This window comes from Orcinus orca, chromosome 19 (assembly GCF_937001465.1).
Source record: "Orcinus orca chromosome 19, mOrcOrc1.1, whole genome shotgun sequence".
Taxonomy (NCBI): Eukaryota; Metazoa; Chordata; class Mammalia; order Artiodactyla; family Delphinidae; genus Orcinus; species Orcinus orca.
The window spans coordinates 6,236,761-6,255,681 of NC_064577.1; the positions used below are offsets into that span (position 1 = coordinate 6,236,761).

Below are 18,921 nucleotides of genomic sequence, written 5' to 3' on the forward strand. Positions count from 1 at the left end.
ATTTACACACCATAAAATGCACCCTTTTAGTGTGTACATTTCATTGTTGGTTAGTATATTTACAAGGCCTTATACTTTTAAGGGAACAGTTTTTCCTAAGTGTTCTAATTATATTTCTTTTCTTAGCTGCAAGTCTTTATTTTCGCCCATGTGGTTACTACTTTCTGTACTCTTCTTGTCTTCTCTGAAATTCCTTTTGATTGAGGTCTAATGTCATATTTCTTTTGGGAAGGCTTTCTTTTTTTTTTTCTTCAGTACGCGGGCCTCTCACTGTTGTGGCCTCTGCCGTTGCGGAGCACAGGCTCCGGACGCGCAGGCTCAGCGGCCATGGCTCACGGGCCCAGTCGCTCCGCGGCATGTGGGATCTTCCCGGACCGGGGCACGAACCTGTGTCCCCTGCATTGGCAGGCGGACTCTCAACCACTGCGCCACCAGGGAAGCCCGGGAAGGCTTTCTTGATTCCTTATACATTTAGTCTCCTGCTCTGTTCTCCTGCAGCCCTTTTTTTAATCCCTTTGTTATATTGCCTATCACATTTATATTGTGATTATCTCTTTTAGTTATCTGTCTTCCCTTTCAGACCATTTCTCTCTCAAGCACAGAGACTGTTCTTGTTTTTCTGCTGTCTTCAGGAGCTAGAACAATGCCTGTTATGGTAGGCTTTTCAGTACATATTTATTGAATGATAATAATGACAGATAGTCCTGGCTGTCGCTGAGCCTTCAGCATGTACTAAGAGTTTGATATACTATATTCAGTGGTGAATATTAAAATAATGTGCTTTTTGTTGCTGGGAATCATACCATTTTAGTATTGGAAGGGACCAATTTTCCCCCACTCAACACGCGCACATTCACATATGTACACAAAGCAAATTGAAATCCATAGAAGTTGAACAACTTAGTGGTGAAGCTGGGACTGAAAACCCATGTTACCTCATCTTGTCCTGTACCATTTTATTTTCTCTTACACCCTGATGATTTATAATGAAGATTCATTCGTTTCCTAAAGTTTAGGGTGAAGACCTTGAAAATGTTAATTTAATTCATAATATTATCTTTCTGGGTTTTTTTTTGTTTTTGTTTTTTTTAATATCTTTCTGTTTTTAACCGTAAGTAAGGGACTAGTTGCCAACCAGAATACTGGAAAAGAAGTTTTAAATTGGTTGAAACAGTGACAGCATTTTCCTGTTTTATAGACCTCCGTGAGTGAAAGCCTTCAGAGAGAAGCTGCTAAGAAGCAAGCAATGAAACAGGTAAGGTAGAAGGGTGAATTAAATGCATCTGGTGAAGTAAGTAGTTCAGCTCACATTTTAAAGTATCAGTTTTGGTATTAGGTACCTGAGACTAAAGAGAGTAAGGGTGTATAAGGAAAAATTTTATCTTGACACTTGTTTTCTGAAAATGTGTAAGATGTTTCTTGATTTACATAGATTTCAGGTTTCTTATATAAATTTTAAAGGAGAAAAACACAGTGAAGAATTAGCTCCTTATTGCTGTGTTGTAGATTAAACCCATTTCTGCTTTCATATGACTTAGTCTGACGATGGATTACATGGTTTAATAATTTCTGCTAATGAGCTTACTTGCTAAAAAAAAAACAAAGGATACAACCAAAATGATTTTGCAGTTTTATAATTATTTCAAACTCATCTAGCAAGGAAGGGGAATGTCAGGTGATTTTCGGTAGTCTTGCCAGCACCTTATATTTATGTATACTGTATAGTATTTCCAAGTACTTACACATACATTATCTTTTTAAAATTCTCACAAACCTGCCCATGGTCCTGATAAAGAAGTTTGAAACTTCAAAAGGATGTTTACCCCTCATGATCACACAGCTCATTACAGAACTAGGCCTGGAGTTTTAGTAATTTTTCTACTACTGTACCAGTGTATTTTAGATTTAGCTGCAGTAGAAAATAATGAAATTAAACAGTGGCAGAGTACCTTTCTTTTCAATTTTAATTCCTTTTCCTCCACATTTTCTTTAATTTTGGGCACCTGTTTTTCCCTTGTGTATCTAGAATCCTGCTTAAGGATAAATTTGTTAAGCACTTTCTATGAGCCAGACATTATGGTAACTCCTTTCTAAGAGTTACCTTTAATTCTTACAGCAGTCCTATTTTAGGATAATTGCTCTTATAATCTCTATTTTGTAGTTGAGGAAATGAAGGCAAAAAATATTTATGTGACTTTCATGAGATCGCATAGTTAGTAAATGGTTAAGTTGTGTTCAAACCCAGGCAGTGAAATTGCAGAGCCCAAGCTTTTAGCCTCTGTGTTTTACTGCCTCCTTGGGGAATGGGCACAGAATTATGTATTTAGTTCCTTTAGGATAATATCTTAGTGTCATATGAGATATAACATGTAACTTAGCCTCAAAATGATTTAATACACACATAACATTAAAAACTTTGATTCTTTAGCTTAAGTGCTGGAGTGCTTTGAATTAGAATTTTAGAGCTCAGTAGAATTTTAGAAAGACCATCAAGTTCAGTTTCTTCACTATGTGGATGAGAGAATTAGTTCTAGAGAGTCTGGTGACTTCACCAAGTCATGTAGGTATCTTGTTTTCTAGTGTTCTTTTCACATTTTTTGCTGCCTTTTTTTTTTTTTTTTTTTTTTTTGTGGTATGCAGGCCTCTCACTGTTGTGGCCTCTCCCGTTGCGGAGCACAGGCTCAGCAGCCATGGCTCACGGGCCCAGCCGCTCCACGGCATGTGGGATCCTCCTAGACCAAGGCATGAACCCGTGTCCCCTGCATCGGCAGGCGGACTCTCAACCACTGCGCCATCAGGGAAGCCCTGCCTTTTTTTTTTTTTAATTAATTAATTAATTTGATAGACCCAGCTCCTTAGTTGCAACATGCATGTGGGATCTAGCTCCCTGACCAGGGATCGAACCAGGGCCACCCCCCGAACTGGGAGCGTGGAGTCCCAACCACTGTGCCACCAGGGAAGTCCCTGTGTTGCCTTTTCTTATTCACTTAAAGCATAAGTCCCAAATCTGATTTTATTCTTAACTCTGGCTTGTTCAAATCCACTTTTTTGATAGTGGGACTTTTTCATAATTTGCCTGGAAATTGGGGATGCTGCTACAGCTCTTCTGCCTCTCACCTGCCTGCTGCTGCTATACTACCTTTCACCTTATTTTCCCCACTTGAATGATTCAACTCTTCTGCTTTAATCTCAAACTAACTTTTATCATGAAGAATACCACCTTGATTGTATTTACTAAATCTAAGAGAAAATACTCTTAGAAATGGGGTACTTTATCTGTTAGACCTTTCTTCTTTCCTTTTTTAAATTTTTTATTTATTTATTTTTGGCTGCGTTGAGTCTCCGCTGCTGTGCACAGGCTTTCTCCAGCTGTGGCGAGCGGGGACACCCCCCACTGCAATGCGCAGGCCTCTCTCTGCAGTGGCCTCTCCCGTCGCGGAGCACAGGCTGCAGGTGCGCAGGCCTCAGTAGCCATGGCGCACCTCAGTAGCAGTTGTGGCGCACAGGCTCAGTAGTTGTGGCACGTGGGCTTAGTTGCTCCACAGCATGTGGGATCCTCCTGGACCAGGGCTCGAACCCATGTCCCCTGCGTCAGCAGGCGGACTCCCAACCACTGTGCCACCAGGGAAGTCCTTTTCTTTTTTCTTTTTTTTTTTCTTTTGTTTTCTTTTCTCCCCTTCCCTTCTCTCCCCTCTTCTCCTCTCCCATCAGTTTTTTTATCTGGCCATCAGGTGCACAGAACTGATATTGTCAACATTATTATCTTATTCCCTATTTCACTGGAAAAACTTTTAATATGTCATCATTAAAATAATATTTCCTGTAGGTTTTTGGTAGATATCTGTTTTCAAGCTAAGGAAGTTCTTTTCTGGTCTTGGTTTGAGGTTTTGTTTGTTGTTGTGTTTTATTTTTTGAAAGTCATGCATGAACTATATTCATACCAGTAAAGATCAATTTAACTTTAGAAAATCAGTAATGATCACTTCACATAAATGATATAAACACAATATAGGTATAGAGTATTCTTTTTATGTTCCATTGCATTTGGTTTACTAAAATTTCATTAAGGATTTTTGTTTTAAGTGTTAAGGAGTTTTTCTTTTTTTTATCATCAGTGAGATTGGCCTGTGATTTTCCTTTTCTTTCACTGTAATTATCCAGATTGAAAAAAATATAAAAGTCTGACAGTCCCAAGATTTAGTGGGTTAAGTTTGTTTCTCATTCATTACTTTCTGTGCTGACAAATTAGTGTTTTCTTCATTCTGCTTTCTTTGGGTTTATTTTGTTATTTTTCTTACTTTTTGAGATGAGTGCATAGCTGTTTTCAAAAGCCCTTTCTCTTTTCTAATGTGTTTAAAGCTATACATTTTCCTCTAAGCACTGCTATAGCTGTGCTTATCTCACAAGTTTTTGGTAAGTAGTACTTTTTATTCAGTTCAAAATATTTTATAATTTCTGTTATGATTTCTTCTTTGGTCTGTGGGTTATTTAGAACTTAATATAGGGGTTTTTTGTTTCCTTTTTAACATGATTTCTTTGTGTTCCAAGATGATGCATTGTATTGTTTCATGTCTTTAAAAAATGTGTTGAGATTAACTGTGTGGTCCAGTAGTTTTTAATAAATATTCCTTTGATGCTTGAAAAAATATTCTAAATGGTGTTTTTTGGCCAGTTGTGTGAATCCATATATATTCATACTAATTTTTTTGGTCTCTTAATTACTGAGAGGCATATGTTAAAATCCCCTATTATAGTTTTGGACTTGTCTGTTTTTCCTTAGATTTCTGTTCAGTTTTTACTTTATATATTTTGGGACTTAAGTTAATTGACAATACCCTATATCTACACACATGCCCTCTTGCCACTCTCCCAGTATACAAAAAAGTAAGTTATCAATTTAAAACAATTTAGTGTCCTGTTTCCCTTGCTTTTTGTTGGTATGATGGTGATGATTTCTTGGATTCCATGTTTTCCTCCTCTGAGTTTTCCAGGTTGGTTTTGGGCAAGGAGCAGCAGTGCTAATTCACCATGTAGGCAGGAGAATTATTGTTTTTCTGAGGTTAAAGTAAATGTTGAAATGTTTTTAAAAATTATTATTTTTTAATATCTTAAGCAATATTCCAGAAAAAAAGTTTTTAATTTGGCATGTACATCATTCCAGTCTAATTGTTGACACGTAAAAACCTGAGAATATCAGGTCAGTTCTTTGAATAATTTATACTATCCACCCTATCACTTAAAAGAATCACTTTTATGTTCCACATTGCATTAGGCAATGTACCAATTAAAGAAAAAGTTAAAATGTGTACTTTCTGTACCTCAGGAACTTACAAGTTGGGACAAGAGGCTAAGATTTGTGAAATAATTAGAAAATAATAACATCAGGAGTATTCTTAGGAACTATATATTGCAGTACAGAATGTGCCATCAGACTTCGAAAGAAAGACCTAATTGGGGGTAAAAGCCCTCAGAGATGGTCTCGTTTAAGAGGTAGGGGGTGAGCTGGCCTGAAACTCTAGATAAGATTTTGATGGCCTGAAAGCAGGAGGAGGAACATTAAAGTATTTCCCCAGAGAGGACCTACAAACAGCCAGAAAACAATTAACAAGTTGGCAATAAGTACATACATATCAGTAATTACTTTAAAGGTAAATGGACCAAATTCTCCAATCAAAAGACATAGAATGGCTGCATGGGTAAAAAATCAAGACTCATCTATGTACTGTATACAAGAGGCTTACCTCAGATGTAGGGACACACACAGACTGAAAGTGAAGGGATGGAAAAAGATATTTCATGCAAATGGAAACTAAAAGAAAGGTGGGGATACCAATATCAGACAAAATATACTTTAAAACAAAGACTTTAATAAAAGACAGAGATGGGTATTACATAATGATATAGGGATCAGTCCAACAAAAGATATAACACTTGTAAATTTTTGTGCACCCAACATAGGAGCACCTAAATATATAAAGCAAATATTAACAGACCTAAAGGGAGAAATTGACAGCAATACAATAATAGCAGGGGACTTTAATACCCCACTTATATCAATGGGTAGATCATCCAGACAGAAAATCAATAAGGAAACATTGGCCTTAAATGACACATTACACCAGATGGACTTAATAGATAGGTACAGAATATTCCATCCAAAAGCAACAGAATACATTCTTCCCAAGTGCTCATGGACCGTTCTCTAGGATAGAACATATGCTAGGCCACAACACAAGTCTTAATCAATTTAAAAAGATTGAAATCATATCAAGCATCATTCCAACCACAGTGGTATGAAATTAGAAATTACAAGGAGAAAGCTGGAAAAATCACAAATATGTGGAGATTAAACAACATGCTACTGAGCAACCAATAGGGCAATGAAGATATCAAAGGAGAAACAAAAAATACCTTGAGGTAATAGACAGTGGAAATACAGCATACCGAAATCTGTGGAATACAACAAAAACAGTTCTAAGATGGGTGTTTAAAGCAATACAGGCCTGCCTCAAGAAACAAAATTCTGAAATCTAAAAGAACTAGAAAAGAACAAATGAAGCCCAAAGCGGAAGGAAGGCAATAGTAAAAATTAGAGCAGAAATAGGCACTAAGGGACTTCCCTGGTGGTGCAGTGGTTAAGAATCCACCTACCAATGTAGGGGACACGGGTTTGAGCCCTGGTCTGGGAAGATCCCACATGCCACAGAGCAACTGAGCCTGTGCACCACAACTACTGACCCTGTGCTCTAGAGCCCATGAGCCACAGCTACTGAAGCCCGCGTGCCTAGAGCCCATGCTCTGCAACAAGAGAAGCTACTGCAATGAGAAGCCCACGCACAATGAAGAGTAGCCCCTGCTCGCCACAACTAGAGAAAGCCCGTGTGCAGCAATGAAGACCCAACACAGCCAAAAATAAATAAATAATAAAAATTTATTTTAAAAAAAGGGCTTCCCTGGTGGCGCAGTGGTTGAGAGTCCGCCTGCCAATGCAGGGGACACGGGTTCGTGCCCCGGTCTGGGAGGATCCCACATGCCGCAGAGCGGCTGGGCCTGTGAGCCATGGCCGCTGAGCCTGTGCGTCCGGAGCCTGTGCTCCGCAACGGGAGAGGCCACAACAGTGAGAGGCCGCGTACCGCAAAAAATAAATAAATAAATAAAATAAAAAAAAATAAAAAAAAGAAGTAGTCACTAAAAAGACAATAGAGAAGATCAGTGAACTGAAGAGCTGGTTCTCTGAAGAGATAAAATTGACAGACCTTTAGTTAGGCTCACTAAGAAAAAGAGAGGGCTCAAATAAATAAAATCAGAAATGAAAGAGGAGAAATTACAACTGATACCAAAGAAATACAGAGGAGTGTAAGAAAATGAAAAATTATATTCCAACAAATTGGACAACCTAGAAGAACTGGATAAATTCCTAGAAACATACAATCTTCCAAGACTGAATCATGAGAAAATAGAAAATCTGAATAGACTGATTACTAGTAAGGAGTTCAATCAGTAATCAACTCCCAGCAAACAAAAGTCCAGGACCAGGCTTCACTGGTGAATTCTACCAAATATTTAAAGAAGATTTAATACCAATCCTTCTCAAACTCTTTTAGAAAACAGAAGAGGGGGGACTTGTGCAGTGGCAGTATCATAGCCAATGGGGTTTATCCGAGGTGTGATATTGCTAATTGAAAACTTTTCCCCATGCCCTTCCATGACGACTTGAAATATAGTCGGCACTGGCAATTTTTGACAGTCTCTGCAGAGACTGCATAATAAAATTTTAAAAAAAAGAAGGAGGGAACTCTTCCAGACTTATTTTTTGTGAGCAGCATTATTCTGATACCAAAACCAGTCAAGGACCCCACAAGAAAAGAAAATTATGGACCAGTATCCCTGATAAACATAGATGCAAAAATCCTCACCAAAATATTAGCAAACCAAATTCAATAATACATTAAAAGGAGCATATGTCATAATCAAGTGGGATTTATTCCAAGGATATCAGGATATTTTAACACCCACAAATCAATCAATGTAATACACCACATTAATAAAATGAAGGACAGAAATCAATGATTATCTCAATAGATGCAGAAAAAGCATTTGTTGAAATGCAGCATTACATTTTTGATGAAAACTCTCAACAAAGTGGATATGCATGGAGCATACCTCAACATAGTAAAGTTCATATATGACAAGCCAACCACTAGCATCATACTTAATGGTGAAAAGCTGAAACCTTTTCCCTTAAAATCAGGAAGAAGACAAGGATGCACTCTTGCCACTTCTATTCAACATGGTATTGGAAGTCCTAGCCACAGCAGTTAGGCAAGAAAAAGAAATAAAAGTCATCCAAATTGGAAAGGAAGAAGTAAAACTATTAATATTTGCAAATGACATGATTTTATATATGGAAAACTATAAAGACTCTGCCAAAAAAACTGTTAGAATTAATAAATGAGTTCAGTAAAGTTGCAGGATACAAAATTAATATACAGAAATCTGTTGTTTTTATATACTATCAATGAACTATCAAAAATAAAAATTATGAAAACAATCTCATTTACAGTTGCATCAAAGAGAATAAAATTCTAGGAATAAATTTAGCCAAAGAGGTGAAAGACCTGTACATGGCAAACCATAAGACATTGATGAAAGAAATTGAAGAAGACAAAAATAAATGGAAAGATTCCATGCTCATGAATTGGAAGACTTAATTTTGATTAAATGTTCATATTACCCAAAGCAGTGTACAGATTTAGTGCATTCCCTTTCAAAATTCTAAGGGCATTTTTGATAGAAATGGAACAATCCATCCTAAAATTTGTGTGGAACCATGAAGATTTCGACTAGCCAAAACAATCTGGAGAAAGAACAACAAAACAAGAGGTGTCACACTCCCTGATTTCAAACTATATTGCAAAGCTATAGTAATCAAAACAATATGGTATTGGCATAAAAACAGACACATAGGTCATGGGACAGAATAGAGAGCCCATAAATAAACCCATGCATATACAGTCAATCAATTTATGATAAAGGAGGGAAGAATGTACAATGGGGAAAGGACAGTCTCTTCAACACATAGTATTGGGAACACTGGACAGCCACATGTGACAGAATGAAACTGGACCACTAGTGTACAGCATGCACAAAAATTAACTCAAAATGGATTAAAGACTTGAGTGTAAGACCTGAAACCATAAAACTTGCAGAAGAAAACAGGTGGTAAGTTTCTTGATTTTGTTCTTGGTGATATTTTTTTGATCTGACTCCAAAGGCAATGAGCACAAAAGCAAAAATAAACAAATGAAACTACGTCAAACTAAAAAGCTCTACACAGCGAAGGAAACCATCAACAGAATAAAAGGCATGCTACTGAACATGAGAAGATGCTTGCTAGTCATATATCTGATAAAGGGTTGATATCCAAAATACATAAAGAACTCATACAGCTCAAAAACAAAAAACAATCCAATTAAAAATGGGCAGATACATGTATAGCTGATAAACTTTGCTGTATAGCAGAAACTAACGCAACGTAAATCAACTATACTCCAATAAAAATTAATTTAAGAAAAAGGAAAAAAAAATGGGCATAGTATCTAAGTAGACATTTTTCCAGAGAAGACATACAGATGGCCAACAAGCACTTGAAAAGATGTTCAACAGCACTAATCATCAGGGAACTAATAATCAAAACCACAATGAGATATCACATCACACCTGTCAGAATGACTTATGAAAAAGACAACATATAACAAGTGTTGGCAAAGATGTGGAGAAAAGGGAACCCTCATATACTGTTGGTGGGAATGTAAATTGGTACAGCCAGTATGGAAGATGGTATCGAGCTTCCTCAGAAATTAAAGGTAGAGCTACCATATGACCTAGCAATTCCACCTCTGTGTATTTATCCAAAGAAAATGAAAATATTAATTCAAAAAGATACATGCGCCCGTGTGTTCGTTGCAGCATTATTTATAATGGCCAGGATATGGTAACAACCTAAGGGTCCATTGACGGGTGAATGGATAAAATATTCCATGCCACACAAATGGAATATTACTCAGCCATAAAAAAAAAAAGAAATCTTGCCATTTGCAACAATATTGATGGACCTTGAGGGTATCGTGCTAAGTGAAATAAGTCAGAGAAAGACAAATACCATATGATTTCACTTATATGTGGAATCTAAAAAACAAAATGATCAAACAAAACAAAACTCATAGAGAAAAGATTTATGGTTGCCAGAGAGGAGGGGGATGGGGGGGTTGGTGAAATCAATGAAGGGGATCAAGAAATAAAAAATTCAGGGCTTCCCTGGTGGTGCAGTGGTTGGGAGTCTGCCTGCCAATGCAGGGGACATGGGTTCGAGCCCTGGTCCAGGAAGATCCCACATGCCGTAGAGCAACTAAGCCCATGCACCACAGCTACTGGGCCTGTGCTCTGGAGCCTGCGAGCCACAACTGCTGAGGCCCACACACCTGGAGCCTGTGCTCCACAATGGGAGAAGCCACTGCAGTGAGAAGCCTGTGTACTGCAGCGGAGAGTGGCCCCTGCTCACTGCAACTAGAGAAAGCCCGCGCAGGAACAAGGACCCAACGCGGCCAAAAATAAATAAAATAAATTTATTTTTAAAAAAAGAAAAAGAAATACAAAATTCAAGTTATAAAGTAAGTCATGGGGATGTAATGTACAGCATGGTGACTGTAGTCAGTAATACTGTATTCAAATTTGAAAATTGCTAGGGAAGTAAATCTTAGAAGTTTTTATCATGAGGGGAAAAATTTTTTTTTTGGTGACTTTGTATGGTGACAGATGGTAACTAGACTTACTGTGGTGATCATTTCACAATGTATACAAATGTCAAATCATAATGTAAGTTATACTTCAATGAAAATAAATAAGTATTTCCTTATAATTATTATTATTATTTTTTTTTTTTGGCTGCGTTGGGTCTTCTTCGTTGCTGTGCACGGGCTTTCTCTAGTTGTGGCAAGTGGGGGCTACTCTTCGTTGCAATACATAGGCTTCTCACTGCGGTGGCTTCTCTTGTTGCGGAGCACAGGCTCTAGGTGTGGGCTTCAATAGTAGCAGCACGCGGGCTCCGTAGTTGTGGCCTGTGAGCCCTAGAGTGTGTGGGCTTCAGTAGTTGAGGTGCGTGGGCTCAGTAGTTGAGGTGCGTGGGCTCAGTAGTTGTGGCACGTGGGCTCTAGGGCGTGTAGACTTCAGTAGTTGTGGTGCACAGGCTCTAGAGCGCAGGCTCAGTAGTTGTGGCTCACGGGCTTAGTTGCTCCGTGGCATGTGGGATTTTCCTGGACCAGGGATTGAACCTGTGTCCCCTGCATTGGCAGGTGGATTCTTAACCACTGTGCCAGCAGAGAAGTCCGTATTAAAATATTTTTATGAAAAATGTATCAGAGACAAAATTTTTTTTAAACTACTTGTATTTCTGTAGTGAATATACTGCTTATTTTAAATTCTGAAGGTGACATCTCTAAAAGTAAAGTATTTTTCAATTACCAAAAAAAAAAAAGTATTTCCTACCATTTGAAACTTGAACATTTTATTTGGTAACACAAGTAAAAATGATATGGAAGTTTAATATGTAATATAGGCATCTCAAAATTAAGGTTAGGTGTTTCTAAGTCATACCCTGGTCCTTTTGTAGATAATTCTATTTATGTACAAGTGAATAGATAATAATGTTTACTGAACACTTAACTCTCTGTCAGGCTCTATTCTAAGTGCTTTAAGTTTAAAATGTGATTGATACAATTTTTATGATATATTTCTGATTTATGATCCTGTCTCAAAAGGATTACTTAGACTTTTTGTAGTATCTATTAGTTGGCTCATATTTTTGAAACATGTTCAATATTTTCTTTAAAGACCAAACTGGAAATCCAAAAGGCCCTTGCAGAAGATTCTACTGTATATGAATATGACAGTATTTATGATGAAATGAAGAAAAAAAAGGAAGAAAGTAATCCAAAATTGCTTTTGGGAAAAGACCGAAAGGTTTGTAGCTGAAAATACAAAGTTTCTTTGACCTTGACCTGCATTTTGTAACTTACTCTTACTTCAACATGAGAATGATCTGAGAAAAAGCTTTTAGATATTTGAAGTGTGAAGAGCCCCTACTTCCAGATAGTATGGATTTGATTGAGAACCTAGGAAACTATATATTTAGTATCCTAACAGTAGCAAGAGAATTATCTGACAATTTTATAAATTTTGGATTTTTGCTTTAAAACTTTTACAGATTATTTTTTGAAAGTTTTTCCTAAGAAAGTCTTTGTACTGCTGCTTCTCCTGTTCATGTTTGTGTCTTATAACTTTTTATTGCTTCCTAGCTGGTAACTGAATCATCTGAGTGTAACATGGTCATATTTTTAGTTTGAAAAAACAAGTTAGGGTGTGGAGATTGAATGAAATAAGTTCAAATTTTCTATCACTCTTATTCTTTCACAAAGCACAGACTGGTATTTAAGGATCTTTACATCTTACAGTATCTACAGATAAAGTGGTGCTCTAAAATGATATTAAAGCTGCTATTTTAAATGATTGTATTTCAACTAATGTGAAAAATTAGTCAGAAGCCTTCCTATTCACGTATCTGTTGAAGTAAGACAATACCGTTTTGTAAAAAGGGAGAGAAAAACAGTGGGAAAATGACCTATTTAGCTTGAGATATTTTTTAAATGCCATTTTGAATAATTTTTTGTTTTTATACTTAAATTTCTATTGAGAAGAATTTTATTATCTTGCTAGTAAATTTATATTGAATTTTGAGAAGTTGACAGTCCTATTTATTTGCATTTCTATAGTAATAAATTCATGATAAAAATCGAATATTAGCAGTTAATTATCTTTGACTCTTTCCTAAATAATCTTATTTTTACCCCCAGCCCAAGTACATTCACAACTTACTAAAAGCAGTTGAGATCAGAAAAAAGGAACAGGAAAAAAGAATGGAAAAGAAAATACAAAGAGAACGAGAAATGGAAAAGGGAGAATTTGATGATAAAGAGGCATTTGTAACATCTGCTTATAAGAAAAAACTGCAAGAGAGAGCTGAAGAGGAAGAAAGAGAAAGGAGGGCTGCTGCACTTGAAGGTGAAATGGAAGAGGGAGAGGAGTAGCAGGAAACAAACAGGAGAGTTCTGCCCTGTGGTTAACCATTTGCTCATCACTGAACTTTTAGATTATAATGTTGTCATAATTTATGTATATGAATGCAGGGTACAAGATATATGATGTTATGTATATTATAAAACAGGAGATTTTAACTAAAAACACAGTTGCACTCTTAGTAACTATTACTTCTACTGAACTTTTCAATTACGTCTCACTTTGTTGCTTAAAACTATGATTATCACAAGTCATTGCCTTAGAAAATGATTTCAAATGTAAAAACATTGATTACAAGGCATGGAAAGCATGACATTTGTCAAAAGCAGTATAAACTGAGATTTAAATCCTAGTTATATTTCCTGGGATGAGAAAACTAGAGTAACATCACCCAAGGAGCATTAACTGGGCATTTACAAAAAGAATAACATTAATTCAAGAAAGAACAAAGATGTGCAGAGGCCAAAGAATACCTTAGTGCTTTACTTCATTGCTTCCTACTCGTGGTCGTTTCTCAAGGTCTAAGTAAAATGTGTACTTACAAATAGCTTAATTGGCAAGTGCTTATCAACTTTAAGTGGAAGAAAACCAAATGTATAAGACTTGGTCTAAGCATGTACTATGTGTTCATCTAGAGCACCACTTCATACACTGTGTTACATACTCTATGCCTGTGAAACTGAACTGCATTTTGCCTTTTTGAATATATTATTCTCACTTTTGCTTTCATTCTCTTAGCACGTTTGGATGTAACCAAGCAGAGCGATCTCAGTGGATTTTATAGGCACCTATTAAATCAAGCAGTTGGTGAAGAGGAAGTACCTACATGCAGCTTTCGTGAAGCCAGGTGAGATGTGGCATATGGAATATTTAGAAGAAAGATACTGTTCATGATTTTTGATTGTGGGATCATTTTAACTCTCTGGAAGTAGAGGATTGCAGTATTGCATATTGTGTTGTTAGCCAAACCTGACCTAATTGAATGAATAACTAGGGATTTACAGTTTTCTAATTAAAAAACTTTTAGTTCAAGTTTATTTTTATTTTACAGTAATTCTACACGCATGTTCAGATAGTATATAAAAAGAGAAGTGTATATATATATTTTTTAACATCTTTATTGGAGTATAATTGCTTTACAATGGTGTGGTAGTTTCTGCTTTATTACAAAGTGAATCAGCTATACGTATACATATATCCCCACATCTCCTCCCAAAAAGAGAAGTATATTTTTTCATAAATAGGACCTAGCCTCCATAAAACATAAGATTCACATAATCAAGGGCTTAGAAATACATTATCCAATATGTAGCCACTAGTTACATGTAGCTGTTTAAATTTAAATTATATTAAATCTAAAATTTTGGTCACAACAGTCACATTTCAAGTATTCCGTTGCCACATTTGGCTAGTGGCTACCATATTGGACAGCACAGATATATGGACATTACTATGTAGACATTTTTTTTTTCTGGCCTTGCTGCACAGCCTGTGGTATCTTAGTTCCCGAACCAGGGATTGAACCTGTCCCCGGCAGTGAAAGTGCTGAGTCCTAACCACTGGACCATCAGGGAATTTCCCATTTCTGTGGACATTTCTATTAATACTGGTCTAGAAAGTAAGGATTGGAGGATTTTTGAATAAAATTATAAAATATTATGGGGATGGTGAAATGATTATGGTGTAAGTTTATAGCTGAAGGTAAAATTTGTCTTAAACTTGTATCTAAGGAAATCATTTTTTGGAATAGAAACATTCAGATAAGAGGGTCTGAGTCTTTGTTGCTAGGGAAAGAGGAGATGCAGGAGAATGGAATTAAGGATGAAGAGAAGGGATTACACCCCAACTACTAGGTTTTGATTGTAAAATTGATGAGAATTATGAGTCTCAGAAAGCATATTTGAAGACTGAAATTTTTGAATGAAAAATTAGAGTTTCATCTGGAATTGTTGTGAGGCCAGCCGTGAAACTTCATAATGTCATATAGTAGTTGCAATTCCCAGAGTCTAATAATAGAATTCCTAACTATTAGTGAGTCCTTTAGCCAAGACACTTTTGCCAGCAATTGCTAGAGAACCATAGTTGTTGCTTTGTTTGTTTGGTAAGTGATTATTGAGAATAAATGTGTAATGTAAATAAATTAACCATGCTTATTGGCTGGGAAAATGTAGGTGATGTAAACAGTGTTAATGTAACTGATCATAATAGCTGGATAGATTCTCATATTTCCATTTTGTTGTAAAAGATGCCAAGGGGTAGAGCAGGATGCTGGTGCCTTTTCAGTCATGAGAGGGATTATTTAGTGATACTTAGAATTAGGTTTTGTCACCATTTTGCTGTGAAAAAATTTATCTTTTTCTTCCAGGACTATTTTTAAATATTTTTTAAAAATAAAATAAAAATCCAATAAAGCCACAACTTGAACCTCATGTTGTAAACTAGTACTTATCTTCAGAATATATCTTTTCCCAATTATTCTTTGTCTGTGCTTGGCAAAAATGAAGACCTTGCACACACCCCTGCCTGAAGGTTCTAGTGGTCCATACAGAAGGGCTGATTTTTACTTTTTCATTTCTACCAATATTGAAAATATTCGGAATGGTTAGAAAATACTAGTTTGCAGATGTTTACAAGGTAAATAGACAGCAGCACCTTTTCGAATTTGGGATAATCAGCAGGTTTATATAATGTAGGTGTATTGACTTAAGTACTGATGAACTTTATATGAACACTTCATTTATTTACTATAATTGATAATGTAGCATTTTCTGTTACATTATTTTTCTTAAGGTCTGGGATAAAAGAAGAGAAATCAAAGGGATATTCCGATGAAGTAAGTTCAGAAGACAGAACAACACCTCATGAGAACTGCATTCGCCAAACAGTTGTGAAAGTAGAGGAAAACCCAGATGCAGACAGTGACTTTGATGCTAAGAGCAGTGAGGATGATGAAATGGAAGAAGATAATAAAGTGAACTGCAGAAGGGAAAAGGGCACAGAGACCTTAAAAAATGACTCCAGGCATCACAGAAGTCATACCCACTCACGGTCATCTAGTGAAGAAAGAGAGCATGGTACCAAATACCACACAAAAAGTTCCAAGTCAAGAGGACATGAGAAAAGGGAAGATCAGCACCAAGAGAGACAATCCAGGGAGGACAACTATTACACTGACCGTGATTACCAAAAAGAAAAGAAGGATTCCCATAGGCACAGAGAGGCCAGTTACAGAGATTCACACTGGAAGAGGCATGAACAAGAAGATAGACTGAGGGGAAGAGACCAGAGAGAAAGAAATGATAGGGAATGGAAAAGGGAGAAAGACAGGGAGAAATACCCCTCAAGAGAACAAGAAAGAGACAGACAACGAAATGATTATGACCAACACATTGAGAAAGGAGGAGAGAAGGAAGAGAAAAGCAAAGAAAAGGAAGAGCATATGAAAGCAAGGAAAGAAAGATATGAAAACAGTGATAAATACAGAGATAGAGAAAACCGAGAAGTAAGTGTTCAATCTTCAGAAAGAAATCAAGAAAGAAAGGAAAGCCCAAATTCTAGGGCAAAGGATAGGTTTCTTAACCAGGAAAGAGCCAATAAAATGAGAAACATGGAAAAGGACAAAGAAAGAAACCCAGAGAAACCCTCTAGTTCTGAAACATCACTGGGAGCAAAACACAGATTCACAGAGAAATGCCAAGGGACTGGCAAAGAACAAGAGACGCCACACGAGACAGTGAACAAGTTTGCAAAGCGGAGCAACGAAGAAACTGTAATGTCAGCGAGAGACAGATACTTGGCCCGGCAAATGGCACGGGTTAATGCAAAGACATATATTGAGAAAGAAGATGATTGATAACTGCCCCAATAGGAAGACCTATGGAAACACAGAAAATTATAATTCCTGGAAAATGTTGAGTGAACACATAAAGGAGTGTGTTAACAGTGGTTGGGAGGGTATTTTAAAATATATTTTCAAAATTCATTTTTGGTTTAGGTTTAAGTCAGAAGTCAGTCCTTTTATCTTGAATGTTTAACTAAATTAGTATATAATATTTACTTATCAATACCACATTCTTGGTTATAGTCAAACAACCTAAAGAGAGTGCTGAATCCCCGTAGGTGCTTAATGAGGAAAATTGGCTCCACTACAACCATTAAAAAATAATTTAAATAACTCTTCTGTGTTGCATTTGTTGCAGGAGCTGTTTGTTTTATAAATGTCATGTTTCAGATAAAAATATGTGGATTTGAACAGAGAATATTGTTTTACTTTATGTTCTAAAATTTGTATTAAAGTGTAAAATACAGATCACACATCTTGTCTAAGTTTTTTAGCCCACAACATACTCACTTAAATGAAAATAAAAATAGTGATATATTTGCATGTTTAATTGAAGCTTATATTTTATTTTAAAAATAATGTCATTCCTGTCATGCTGTAATTCCTCTTTTTTTAATTAAAAATCACTTTAATTCTGAAACCCTAGCAAGTTAGTAAATTGGTTATGTGTATAAATCAGTTTTAGCTGAGGGTGAAAAGATGGAGATACCAGCCTAAAGAAATTACCTAAGATCCAGGTGGCCTGTTTATGAACATGTCTTGTTTAATATACTCTAAAAAATATAGTACGTCTTATTAGAGTTTCTATTTAAATATCAAAATAAAACTAAAATTTCTGTACTAAGTCTTTGAAACTTAACCATTTGAAGTTATAAACTGTAAATAATTTATTCATGTGAAAAGGATGAATCATACGGAGAAAACAGTTCTCTTAACAGTCTTCCCATTAAGAAAGTGCTATTTTTATCTCTCATACTTCATGAAGAGTTACCACATTGTCTTATTTTAGAAGGATAAACGTAGTTTAGTAAGAATATTGTCTTTAAGAAAATATATATAAAAGATCAAATTTAACATTCATAAATCATTTTGTTATACTTTTTAAACCAGAAAGGAAAAGTAGCAAGAAAGCTAATGCCTGTATCTCTTGACTGACATATTAAATATCAGTTACACCCTAATAATTTAAAATATATCAGTGACAGTGACAAACACTTCAAAAGCACTGACTTTGTGTACACAGAGGGGTGTAGTATAATGTAACTGTGAAAGAATTAGGGTGAGATCATGAAAGACCATGAGTGACAGGCTAAAAATCTTCAACTTTGGTGGAGAATTGGATTCCTTTGTTAGGGTTGTCATACTAAAGCCATATATTGGGAAGGTTTCATTTGACTGTAGTATGCAAGATAAAGCCTAGGAGAAAGAGACTGGAGGTGGAGAGATCTGATAAGAAACTGTTGATTTCCCTCTCCCAGTAATTCAGAGACTCAAAGCAGCATGGATGGTTTAGATAGGAAAAGTTACATATTTAAAAAACAAAATTATTTAAGTGTAATTGATTTACATTATTGTGTTTCAGGTATATAGCAAGTGATTCAGTTTTTTTTTTTAGATTCTATTATAGGTTATTAGAAGATACTGAATGTAATTCCCTGTGCTATATAGTAAAGCCTTATTGCTTATTTATTTTATGTACAGTAGTTTGTATCTGTTAATCCTATACTCTTAATTTGTCCCTCCTGTCCTCCCTCTCCCCTTTGGAAGCCATAAGCTTGTTTTCTAGGTCTATGAGTCTTTCTGTTTTGTATGTAGATTAATTTGAATTATTTTTTAGAGTCTACATATAAGTGATACAGTATTTGTCTTTCTCTGACTTCACTAAGCATGTTCTTCTCTTGATCCACCCATGTTGCTGCAAATGGCAATATTTTATTCTTTTTTATGGC

The 18,921-nt window shown here is 36.1% G+C and overlaps 1 protein-coding gene and 1 non-coding gene across 4 annotated transcripts in view; both read left to right on the plus strand.

Moving 5' to 3' along the window:
* NSRP1 (nuclear speckle splicing regulatory protein 1) overlaps positions 1-17,445 on the plus strand; it is a 66,525-nt gene extending 49,080 nt beyond the window's left edge. For all 3 annotated transcript variants that reach the window (XM_004267098.4, XM_033423312.2, XM_033423313.2), the window contains exons 3-7: positions 1,199-1,255; positions 11,890-12,018; positions 12,909-13,116; positions 13,870-13,978; positions 15,922-17,445. In XM_004267098.4, the coding sequence (XP_004267146.1) occupies positions 1,199-1,255; positions 11,890-12,018; positions 12,909-13,116; positions 13,870-13,978; positions 15,922-16,984 (1,566 nt within the window). In that variant the 3' untranslated portion in view covers positions 16,985-17,445. The remainder of the gene's footprint in view (positions 1-1,198; positions 1,256-11,889; positions 12,019-12,908; positions 13,117-13,869; positions 13,979-15,921) is intronic.
* LOC117200441 (U4 spliceosomal RNA) lies at positions 7,620-7,759 on the plus strand. The gene has a single exon (XR_004482019.1). It is a non-coding gene; the product is annotated as a U4 spliceosomal RNA (small nuclear RNA).
* Positions 17,446-18,921: the final 1,476 nt, after the last annotated feature.